This window comes from Balaenoptera ricei, chromosome 11 (assembly GCF_028023285.1).
Source record: "Balaenoptera ricei isolate mBalRic1 chromosome 11, mBalRic1.hap2, whole genome shotgun sequence".
Taxonomy (NCBI): domain Eukaryota; kingdom Metazoa; phylum Chordata; class Mammalia; order Artiodactyla; family Balaenopteridae; genus Balaenoptera; species Balaenoptera ricei.
The window spans coordinates 24,318,204-24,330,248 of NC_082649.1; the positions used below are offsets into that span (position 1 = coordinate 24,318,204).

Below are 12,045 nucleotides of genomic sequence, written 5' to 3' on the forward strand. Positions count from 1 at the left end.
TTTCATTCTGTACTTTATTACTGAAATACGTTGTCCTACCCACCCCATAGTAAAAATCTCACCCAGATCCCCCATCCTTTCTCCTCATCCCCCCAGCAAGCCCTGCACAGGTGCTCCAGGATTCTATGCCCACTGGCCATTTTGGAGTGTGTCCATTGGGTAACCATGTGGAAACCACCCAGGGCCTTTGTGGAGAAAATGGAGGGGGGCGAGGGAGCTCCAGGAAGGGCTTATTTGAGGGCCTTGGCCACTTGCTCATAGGCCAGCTCGATCTCCTCATCATCTGGACAGGTGGAGGCAAACTCTTCCCGAGCATAGGCATTGCGCAGGTACCGATGCACTCCCCGAAACACATCCGGAATGGAGAATCCTCGGTACTTCTTACATACCACCTAGGGGTGGGTAGAGGAGAACCAGTAGGTTAGCTTCAGGGAAGACACATTGGCTGCCATGCTCTTGGTCTTTCCCTTATCCCAAGGCCTCATGATAAAATCCAGGCATTCGAGTAGGTCCACTATCTGGTTTCTCTTCCTATGATTCTTATCTCCCATATGAATCATCTTCAATCATCTTTCTTAACTCCTCACTATCTTGTAAGGCCTTCACCCTTCCTCTCCACTTACTGAAATCCTGGCCATTTATAACCAGCCGCTTTTCAGGCCACCCCAGTCCATGGTGCTAGTTTTCCCCTCTTGATTTTGAAATATAATTCACAAACCATAAAATTCTCCTCTTGAATTTCCACAGCAACTCTTTCTACTTTTCATTTGGCTTTTAATCATGTTATTATTAATCATGTGAATGTTTTATCTTCTCAGCTAGATTTCAGATCCTTTGAGGGCAAGGACCAATCACTACATATCTTGTCTTTCAGTGCCTAGTACAGAGATTTTTAGTACACAGTTCTGCAGCAGACTGACACTGGGCCCACGTTTCAGAAACTAAACCATAGCTTTGAACTATGACAAACACATGGGAACCAGCAGTTTTCATCTTCCACAAGAGGAAGTGGAGACTGAAGCTATAGACTTAAAACTTTGATTTTAGGAAAAGCCTGCTCTCTGATCTGGGGATTTGGCAATGATAGAGACAGGAAGAGCATTCTTGAAAGTAATACTGGGATGTGTTACCCTAGGCCAGTCTGTTTGCACCCACACCTTGCATCGTGGAATGTAATTCTCTCAAGTAGTGGTCTTGCCAGCAAAGACAGCAGAGAAGGAATGGGGTGGTGTCTGCTATTAAAAACCACCCCAAGAAAGAAACCACCTTTGGAGTGATTGTCATGGGAAGCCTGCGTGGGAGCCCCTTAAAGAGCCATCCCAGCGACCACCCTCTCCTCCCACAATGACCACTCACCTGTACTATGTGGAGCTTTGGCAACAGGTTGCAGTCAGCCAGAGTGAGCTCATTGCCATCCAGAAACTTCCTCTGAGAGATGCCCTCATCCTCAGCGCTGGTCTCATCTACTTCATCTGGGAGGGGGGATGTCAAGTAATTGTCTAAAACTTTCAGGGCTTTCAGGAGTCCCTTCTCCAGGTCTGTGCAAGAGAAGGGAGTTGGTAAGAACATCAGAAGACTGACATAGTCCAAAAAGGCCCATGAGGGGGTGAACACTAATGGTGAGGCCAGTCCAAAATAATAATAGCTAACACTAATGTAATTCATTTTCTCTGTGCTATTCTAAGCAATTTACACACAAAAACTCATTTAATTCTCACATCAACCCATGAAGTAGGTATTGTTATCCTCATTTTATAGATCTGGAAATGGATTTACAGAGAAGCTAAATGAATTCCCCAAAGTCACACAGCTACTAGAATTTGTACTCAGGTCATCTGGATCTAGAGTCTCTCTCTCTCTCTCTTTTTTATTTTTTTAAATTGAAGTAAGATTTGCCAACATCTGCTCCATCTCCCTGGTATCTGAATGTCCAGGTGCCCCTAATCCCTGGATCTTTTCTATTCCTCCTAAGACCCAGGCCTCCAACCCACAAGACTCACTATCATTGAGAGCTGGGTTTGAATTCTTGATGTAGGCAGAGAATTTGGCAAATATGTCCAGCCCAGCTGTGTTGGATTCAGGGTTCAGAGCTGCCAGCTTGGGGTACCTGGAAGCCAATGGGACAAACAGGATAAGATATCTTCCGAGGAGGAACCTCAGCTCCCCTGCCCCAGCCCCACCACCATCTCTGTTTTTCATTTCTTCAACCTCTCTCTCCCAGTTCCCCTACTCCCCTTTCCAAGTTCCCCTATACCTGGGAGGGCACAGCACCGCCTCCAGAAATTCCTCAATCTTGTTGGTGTCTGTGTGCACTTCAGTGCCGTACAGCAGGAACGGGAGCTGCCCTCCTGGGCACAGCTTCTGTACCGTCTCAGTCCGCCTGGAGGAGAGACCAGGCATTAGGACAGGAAAAGGGGGTTAGGGAGACCCAGAAAGGAGAGATGGAGAGATGTGGGAAAGGGGCTCCGGATGGAGGGGAAAACAGTTCAGGATGGAAGGACTCAGGTAGGTGAGTGTGTAAGTGTGCATGTGTGTGTGCACAAGGGAGTTTAGAGGAACAGAAGGGCGCCTACCTCTTGGTGTCAACAGTGGTGACATTGAAGGTGACTCCCTTGAGCCAGAGCACCATGAACAGTCTCTGGGAGAAGGGGCAGTTCCCGATCTTGGCCCCATCACTGCCAGCCTGGAAAGCAACCCCCAGCCCAAGGTTAGGCCTGGTGCACCCCACTCATCCCCAGGCCATTCTCTGCATCTCCTACTCCCAGACCCAGCTGGTTTCTGCCTAGTCACGACACATACTCAGTCTCACCGCTAAAAGCACCCCTCCAGAACTGGGCTCTCCATCCTGGGGTCTGGGTCAAACCTAAGGTGGATCAGTGAGAATATCTTCTGCAAAGGTAGGCTTCTGGTTCCCCAGAGAGTTGAGGACAGATGGAGGTAGGCAGAGGGAATGGGCTTTGGAGAATTTGGAGGATTTGGACCCTAGAGAGGGAAGACTAATGGTGGTGTAGTTAGTTTTCTCTGTACTATTCTAAGCACTTTACATACAAAAACTCATTTAATTCTCACATCGACCCATGAAATAACACCTAGAGAGGGACTTTGGTGAGGCTAGAGTTGTGGGCTAGAGGCCTGGATTCCTGAATGGAGTAGAGCCTGAGAACAGGAGAGGTGGGGCAGGGTTTGGAAGCAGGAGTTCTGGTTCTCTATACCTCTACCCAAGCAACTGGGTGGAGAGTCAAGGGGCTCAGAGCCTCGCCCTAGAGATGTGGAGGGCCTTGCGGAGGGGGGCTGCCCTCTAATCGGCAAGTAGTGACCTCATCCCCCAAAGGACACCTCCCCGTTAGCTGAGGGTGATTCATCTCACTGTGTCTCCGGTCTCAGCAGCTTCCTTCCTGGCAAGCAGTGGGGGCAGGGACCTGTGAGGCTGAGGCCTGGGCAGCAAAGGCCACCTCCCTCTTCCCTGGGCACGGCTGGGGTTTCCCAGGACAAGTCCCCTGGCTCCAGATAATCTTCCTCACACAGGACCCAGGGCTGGAATCTCTGTAGCGCAGTCTCACCCAGGAGTAAAAATAAAAATAGCCCCTGAGGCAAGTGTGAGAGTGAGGTGGGGACCACACCTAAGGGGGTCGACCCAGGCACGGCTGAGGGAGAGGGAATGGCTACCGGAGAAGCCCCAGCATAAAGGAGAGGGAGAAACGGGCTGGAACACACAAAGGCTAGATGAACAAAAGCGGGGAAGTGGAGAGAAAGGAGGCAGGAAAGTGAAGGGTGGGGAGAATGTGTGAACCGGGAGTTACCGACGGAGGGGGAGGTCGCTAAAGGGAGGGAGGGGCACAGAGAAGAGGTCCAGAGAGGGGAGAGAATGCAGTGCTAGTGGGGAAGGGAGCGGGTCAGAAACAGCAGCCTGCGGTTTCGATATGCAAATGCCTTGGGACCACCTCTCCTCATCCACACCCGAGGGGACAGTGCTGGGGCAACTCTTTTTCTTCTGTTTCTATAACCCCCAAACCCTAAACGCCCTAACCCAGCTCTCCTCCTCCTTCTGTTCTCTCTCCCCATCTACCCTCGTGGTAGCCACAGTTCAACTCTCATCTCCTCGCCACCATCCTTTCTCTCGCTTCTCCAAGTCCTCAGGACACTCGTTCTCGACCCCATCACCTCTCTGAGCCAGCTTCTGGAACTCCACTCCCACTCTCCTGTCTCCTTCCACCCCACCAATTCTTCCCATTTCACCTGGTCCCACTCCCAGGCCTCCGGACCACACCCTCTTCCTTGAAACCTCCCCCTCCCCGACACCCCCCCCCCCATCCAAGTCTCCCCCACTATGCTCCTCACCCTCTGATCTTCTTGTAGGGCCGGATGTCTCCCTCTGTCCCACCCAAAGCCTGTAGGTTTCCTGCTGCCGCCTTCTCTCTCATTCCTCCTATCAGCTGTCCCCCCACACCCACTCCCGTCAAAATCTTCTCAGCTCCTGGGAACCCTCCCTTTTCTCTACTTTCCTGTCCTTCAGGCTGCTGGTAACTTGCACTTCTACAAACTTTTCAGGGTTGAGCCTAGATTTCTCATTACCCGCGCACACATCAATTGTCTTCCCTTCCCAAACCCCGGCCACCACCACCCCAGGCCCCTGCCACACACGCCCTAAAGACTGCACGTGGGTTTGGGGGTGGGGATCAAAGAGGAAAGGGATTAGGAAGTTAAGGCTGGAGCTGGGGAAAAGTGAGAGTTGCCTTCCAGGAACTCAGAGGGGGGCCTAGGAGGGAGAAGGTGTTCTTACCTTCACGAACAATTCGACCTGCGGTTGTTCTTCGGCCATGGTTGCGACGGGGACCAGGAAGCGGCCGTCTCTGAGGGAACTGGGAGGGGGCGGGGCCAGGGAGAAGGCGGTCTCACAGAAAAGATACTCTCCCCCAGACCTAGGACTACTCGCCCTGCAGCGCAGCAAGAGCCCGATCAGACCCGATCACTCCAGACGCGGCCTCTCGACCAGTCCAGCGTACTCCACACCCAGCGGATCTAGCTCTACCCCCTCCCGGGCTGGATCTGGGAGCTGACTCACAGACCGCCCCGCCCTGAACCTGCGGAGGGGACAGGCGCGGGGGCGGAACTCGACGACCTAGGGAGTGGGCCCGGAAGGGTGAGCCTCAGGTCTCCCAGATGATGGGGAAGGGGGTGTTGGGGAGATGGAATCCTGGGAAACTTCTTTTGTCCCTGCCAGTCTCCTTGAACAAAGGACTTTTTTCTGCCTCAGTTTCCCTGCTTCATTAATCAGAGGACACTCCCACTCAACCCTCACACAAGAAATCTGACACCGACTGCTTGAGCACGTCCCTGAGGGCCCAGAAAGGGAATTATAGAAGGGAAAGGTGGTCCTTTATTACTTTCTCCAAGTTCCCTCGGGACTCCAGTCCAAATTCTGGGTTGCTAGGACTGTGGCCCAGGAGAGGGACTTGCAAGTGGAAGCTGGGGTTGGGGGAAGAGAGCGGTGAGAGGTAGGGTAGGGGTGGGGAAAGGAGATAACCAGGCCTTGTGCTGGGGAAACAGGAAGCTGAGCCAAGGGGCCTCATCACTGGCAGAGGTACTCTCCTGCTCCATAGCCCGGTCAGCTTTAATGCTTCTACTTCTGTCCCCCCGTCTGGGGCCCTTTCCTGTGCCCCTTGCCCTTTTATCACTGATGGGTTGCCTTGGAGATGGGGTGGAAGCATGGGGTTATTGTGGCCCCAGAGTAGAGCTGCACCGATGCTAGGGGCTGGTGGTAGCTGGTCCTATCATGGGGGAAAAAAGTGAAGATCAGACAGAATAGGGTGAGTGGAGTCCTTAGAAGGACTAAGGACTAAATAAAGAAGAAGGGAGGGGGCTTCCCTGGTGGCGCAGTGGTTAAGAATCTGCCTGCCAATGCAGGGGACACGGGTTCGAGGCCTGGTCCTGGAGGATCCTGAGCCCACGTGCCACAACTACTGAAGCCTGCGTGCCTAGAGCCCGTGCTACGCAACAAGAGAAGCCACCGCAATGAGAAGCCCGGGCACAGCAATGAAGACCCAATGCAGCCCAAAATAAATAAATAAATAAGTAGGGAGGACAGAGGAAGAAGAGTTCTCTCCCTCCCTCCCCAATAACCTTGATTTTGGAGGTTCTATCAAACACTTTATGATCTGCTGAAAAATAGCCCAAAAATATGTCCTCCAAACTGGACATATGCCAGCCTCCACATCTGAATCTCCTATCCAGCCATCCCTTTCTTCCTCACCACCCTCTGTCTAACAGGACACCTACAGTTTCAGAAAATCATGGTGGAATGCAAGGACATAGGAGCAAAACAGGGCTTGAAACTTAAAGAAAGAGAGAGAGTTGGGGGAGGAGGGGGTGGAGTGAAGAGAGGTGCTGGAACCAGCAGTTAGCGGTTTCCTCTCATGCTTCCTCTTCTGTGGGTTTTCTCCTCCATGGAGAAAGGCCTTTCTCTGTTCTCCTCAGAGAGGGGATATATTTGGTGTTTGCTCTCTTGAATTGTAACATCCGATAAGGATGTAGAATGATTCAACGAGTATGTGTTTGTTGGGGGGGAATCTCCTCCAGGGTGACCCTCAAAATCTGCACACATGACCCCTTCCATCTGAGGAAGGGAGGTCAAAGCAGTGCTACTTCCCAGGGTCCTTTTCTGCTCCAGCTGGTCCATGTCCACCAGAGAATCTGCCCCACAAAAATCTCCCTTCTGGGAGAAGATTCAGGCAAATGGGGCCAGCCCTGAGCTCAAACAGGTTTGGCAGCTTCTCCCCTGCCTCTCTTTCCCTACAGCTTTTATAGCTAGAGCTGCCTTGATCAATATTGACTTTGGCTAGCTGGCATGGCTACCCACAAAGTATTTCTCCTTAACTTCTCAGGTAACAACAGGTAACGCTGCCCTCTCCTGGTACCATCCATCAGTGCCGCATGGGTTTGAAGCCAGGGGCTATACCCCCAAATCCTGCATCAGAGAAGTTTCCCTCCCATCTCAATCTCCTTGCCCCTGCTTTTCTCCTATCTCAGTATCTCCCTTCTTCTTCCCCAGGCTTCTCTTTCCACTCCCTCCCCTTCCTCAGGTTGGTAAACCAGTCCCTAATCTCTTCCCACCCCAGATCGGAACGTGTGTCCCTCCCCAACACTTCTTAGAGCTGTCACCTGGCCTCCTCCAGGTTTCCATAGCCCCGTTGCTAAACAATTTGCCAGGGGTAACCATTAACCTAGCCCTTAACTCACTCCCCCACCTTTCTCACTAGAGGGGATTTTCCAATCATTGGTTAGCAGAGCCAGGTTACCATCTTTCCTAAGCTCTTGGGTGGGATCTCCGCATCTCAGAGTACCCAGAACAAAGCTGGGGGTGAAGATGTATTTTAAGAGATGTTTTTAAAAGTATATGATTGTTTATTTCTTTCTCCTTCACTATCTCCTTGCTTCTCCTCCCCTCAGACACACACACTCAAAAATTAGGCTCATGGAGTAGGGATTTAATTATGTTCCCTGTTTTGAGTCCACCACCTGGCCCAGAATGAATGAATGACACCCTTCTGTCCTTAGAGGTGTGTGTGTGTGTGTGTGTGTGTGTCTGTGTGTGTGCAGGGGTAGGGGCACGTTTCAGTAGGGGTGTAGGTGTTTTTTAGCAGGTCTGCTTCTCTCTGCCAGAACTTGGTGAAATTCGAATGCTTCCAACTTCTCTTGGGGCGCTGAAATTATTAATTAGGCCCTGTGGTGTCCCTATGGGAGTGATCATACTCTGCACCCAGGAAACAGGCAAAGGTGGGCTGAGATAGGAGTCTCGCTTCTTATTTCCGCTTATTTAAAACACTCACGTAGCTCTTACTATGTTTGCCAGGCACTGTTCTAAGCTCATTATAAATATTAAGTTAGAATTGTTGGCATAGGTTGAATTACTGTTGCTTATCTCCACTCTCCAGAAAAAACAAAAACAAAAACAAAACAAAAAACCAAAAAAAACGCGCCTCTGTTCCTTTAAGGTCGGCCTCCTCTCCAGATTACCCAACGCCCCTAGACCCGTTCCGGGGTCTCGGAGTCTAGCTCTGCTAATGACCTTCTCACAGGCTCCACCCCATGTCAATCAAGGGCCAGAGGCCCGGTTGCTAGGCAACAGCAGAGGGCGGGAAGTTTGAACTTCTGGCACCGCCCCATATGCGAATAGGCCAATCATCGTCCACCCTTCTCTGCGGTCCCCTCCTCCCTCTCGCTCTGTTGGATCTCTAGGCAGGATCCGGGTCTCTTCGACCAATAGCGGCTAAGAAGGCGGGGCGTGTGCGCGCGCACCCCGCCCTCGCGTCGGCGCACCCTCCCGGAGGCCCGCGACACTTAGTGACGCGGTCTCGCGCACGTCGCGACCCAGGTGACTGAAAAGGCGGGAAAACGCCGCGAGCTGTCCGCAACTGGGTGGGGAAGTCAAGAGCGTGAGGCTGTGATCTTGGGGGCTTGGTTGGCAGGGGCAGAGAGAGGAGGCGTGCAAAACTTGTCCCACAGGACCCTCAGACCGTCTCCAAATACAACCTCCGCGTGACAGGAATGAGGGTGGGGCGAGTGGTGTTTTCTACAGTCTGTACTTTAGTGAAATACCCGAGAAGTCGCCCCTCCAGATGCCCTGCACCTGTGACCACAGCTCTGGAAGGCCCTAGCAGCCCTGCCCCTCAGCCCTCTCCCATTAGTTCTCAGTGGAGTTGCATTTCTGCGCGCCCCGCTACCCCCGCCTCCTCGCGGGTGAGATCTCGCTCCTGAACCGCCTTCATTTTCTTCATCCACAGAGCCTCCAAGGCCATGGCCTCCGTAGGAGCGACCCCAGGCAGGACGCCGCAGGGACCGGCACCTGGGGAGGCCTCGGCCAGCTTCCCTAGCCCGGCCCCAGTGCCGGACCCCCGGGAGGCCGAGGAGGAGGAAGAGGAGGAGCCCGCGGAGGTCTGGGGGCGGGGCGGAGAGGCGATGTCGGAGGAGCGAGAGCTCGAATCTGGAGAGCAGGGAGTTGATTGGAACGTCTGATTGTTAGATTATAAAGGGGCTGGGAAGAAGAGCTGGGCCAGTCACTTCCCTCCGCTGAATGTCGGTTTCACGTTAACTGAATGGGGGTGACGATGCCTATCTCAGAGAGTTGATAAAATAATTTAAATTAAATAAGGCATGCCTCAACCCTGCACTTAACGAGTGGTTCAAATATTAGTTTCCTTTCTTCCTTGCCGGACAGATTCATCTGTGTGTGCTGTGGAACTCAGGATACCTGGGCATTGCCTACTATGACACTAGTGACTCCACCATCTACTTTATGCCAGATGCCCCAGACCACGAGAGCCTCAGGCTGCTCCAGAGAGGTGAGGACAAAACTAGGAATTCCTCTACTCTGGGATTAGAAGTGTATTTCACTCGTAGGTCCTTACCTGACTCAATCTATTTTTATAGGTTGACTTCTAGAGGCCCCCTTTGTTGTTTTTAGGAATTCATCTCATTATTCACAAATGTACCAGGAGCTGGAGATACAGTCCTGGGCAAATCAGTCATGTCTGTCCTTTAAGGGTTTACAGTCTAGTGATAATCTCCTGGGCACCCCTCTTCCCTCCCACCACCCCATCAGCCTTACTACTCTTTCCTTTTCTAATCTCATGTCTGACTCCGACTTATGCTCCCAATGTGGTGGGCACTCCCTACTCTTAGAGGGAGGAAATAAGTTTCTGAGGGGTGAAGGGAGATAGCAAGGGGAGGGCTACAGGTTCCCTCTTAGTCAAAAGATAAAGATCCTTGAACTCATTTGGTCTCCATTCTCATTCCAAGTTCTGGATGAAATCCATCCCCAGTCTGTTGTCACGAGCGCCAAACAGGATGAGAATATGACTCGGTTTCTGGGGAAGCTTGGTAAGGACTGAGTAAGGGAGAGAGGGAAAATGGGGAAGGACTAAATTATGGAATGTTCCAGGAGACTAAAGGGTCTTGTGGGGAGCTACAGCCAGGAGACCAGAATTGGGTGAGAGGGAAGGTGGAACAGCGGCAGAAGGACTGAGATGTACAGACTGATGGCCCTTTCTTTGCCTCCCTCACAGCCTCCCAAGAGCACAGAGAGCCTAAGAGACCTGAAATCATATATTTGCCAAGTGTGGATTTTGGTATCTCCTCCCTTTTGCTTTGCCCAATCCCCCATCCCAGTTTTCTTTCTCCTAACTCCACCTTCATCATCAGAGGTCTCCCCTCAGCCCTATCTCATTCTAAACCTTTGTGTTCTTCAAGCCCCATGACCAGTCTCCCCACGATCTCTCCTAATCCCTACCCTTTAATAACCTGCAGCTTAGGCTTGTCTAGGGATGAGGGCCTTCCGTGAGAAGACGGAGTAGTAACACTTTTTGGTCAGCTTTGATTGTTGGCATTTTCCCGTTTAAGCCAAAGCCATTTGCCCCTTAAAAAAAAAAAAAAAAGGCACTGCCTCAGTGACCTCGTTCATCTAGAAGACACTTCCATAACCTTCCCAGGTTTTGCAAAAAGGACAGGGAATGTTCTATCCTAAATTAGATGTTGGGGCATTCATGTTATTAGTTCCTCTGTTAATGTGATTTTTTTGACCCCAAATCCCCAATTCCAGACAGATATCTTACTCTCCTGAGCCATTTATCTTTCTCAGTTTATGTTCCCAGCCAAACTTCTTTATAGTATATGTAGAATAAAGAGTCTGAAAATTTGGTTCTTGTCTCAGCCTTACATTAACTGCCTGTGTGAATTTGGCAAGCCACATCATCTCTCTTGCTTCTGTTTTCTCATTCTTAAAATAAGGTGAAGAATCGGGCTATAAGATCTTTCCCTCCCTTCCCTCAAAATAGGCCTGGAGATAAGCAAACAGCGCCTCCTTTCTGGAAACTACTCCTTCATCCCAGACTCCATGACTGCCACTGAGAAAATCCTCTTCCTCTCCTCCATCATCCCCTTTGACTGCCTCCTCACGGTGAGATGGGTCCTGCAAGATAAGGGCTGGGCTGCAGCAGGTTAGAGAAAGGCATAAGCACCTGGAGACTAGGTTTGAGTCCTGGGAGATACTAGCCCAGCCCTGGAAAATAGTGGTTTTCCCTGGTGTCGTCCAGCTTCCAAGACGTTGGGATTTACCCCACCTCCACTACTGATCCCCTCCTAGGTTCGAGCACTTGGAGGGCTGCTGAAGTTCATGGGTCGAAGAAGAATCGGGGTTGAACTGGAAGACTATAACGTCAGCGTCCCCATCCTAGGCTTTAAGAAATTTGTGTTGTAGGTCATTTACCCTAACCTCAACCAAAGTAAGGTGGGATTGGGAGGCCTGGAAAGTAAGATGGGATGGGGGGCGTTGGCAGTGACCCATCTGGTAAAGTGCTCTAGGACACACAGGAGCTCCTGAGAGGGTGTGGAGCTCTGGGGAGAAAACTGAGACAGTACTCTTGAAGGAGAGCTAAGCGAGTATAACTTAAGAATGAACTCATACCTCTCATACCCCAGCCGCCTTCCTTTCTGCTTGTTTTCTGTCCTCAGGACCCATCTGGTGAGCATAGATCAAGACACTTACAGGTAAGGAGATGGAGGCAAGCTGTCATCTTTGGGGAGGGAGAAGGATTAAGCTTAATGCTCTAATAATCCTTAACGGGGCTCCAATTTCTTTAATCCTGGGGCTATTAAGAGCTCTCTCCCTGAAGGAAAGAGAAGAGGGGTGAGGGGAGAGAAGAAGAAAAGCACAAAGGTGTCACCCTCCTTTTCTAAAGGGAGAAACTGAGGCAGAGAGCAGTGAGGGACAAACCTTACATCAAGACTTGATCTCAGGAGGTGTTCCCAATCCCCATTCCATTTTCTCAATTGCCTTTTAAAATACAAATTACTCTAATTTCTCCCTGATAGTGTTCTGCAGATATTTAAGAGTGAGCCTCACCCCTCAGTGTACAAAGTGGCCAGTGGACTCAAGGAGGGGCTCAGCCTCTTTGGTAGGTGTGCCCCCTCCCTCATCCCAAACTACACAGGCCTGCCAGAAAAGCAGCTGCCTCCAAAGATGTATCCCAGCCCCTCTCTTTCCACTTCATC

The 12,045-nt window shown here is 51.1% G+C and overlaps 2 protein-coding genes across 9 annotated transcripts in view; one reads left to right on the forward strand and one right to left on the reverse strand.

Annotated features, from left to right (window-relative positions):
• Positions 1–5,023, reverse strand: CLIC1 (chloride intracellular channel 1). The gene is made up of 6 exons (XM_059938408.1): positions 4,781–5,023; positions 2,574–2,683; positions 2,255–2,380; positions 2,001–2,107; positions 1,357–1,538; positions 1–392 (listed from the first exon to the last, which is right to left on the reverse strand). Exons 1-6 carry the CDS (start codon positions 4,817–4,819, stop codon positions 231–233), a joined length of 726 nt encoding a protein of 241 aa, XP_059794391.1. The 5' UTR covers positions 4,820–5,023; the 3' UTR covers positions 1–230.
• MSH5 (mutS homolog 5) overlaps positions 4,911–12,045 on the forward strand; it is a 20,509-nt gene continuing 13,374 nt past the window's right edge. For 3 of the 8 annotated variants that reach the window (XM_059938396.1, XM_059938402.1, XM_059938401.1), the window contains exons 1-9: positions 8,322–8,371; positions 8,781–8,931; positions 9,215–9,338; positions 9,796–9,876; positions 10,062–10,124; positions 10,830–10,951; positions 11,138–11,247; positions 11,506–11,541; positions 11,866–11,948. In XM_059938396.1, coding sequence (XP_059794379.1) covers positions 8,794–8,931; positions 9,215–9,338; positions 9,796–9,876; positions 10,062–10,124; positions 10,830–10,951; positions 11,138–11,247; positions 11,506–11,541; positions 11,866–11,948 — 757 coding nt within the window. In that variant the 5' untranslated portion in view covers positions 8,322–8,371; positions 8,781–8,793. The other 5 variants (XM_059938400.1, XM_059938398.1, XM_059938399.1 and 2 more) reach the window with 5 other exon arrangements.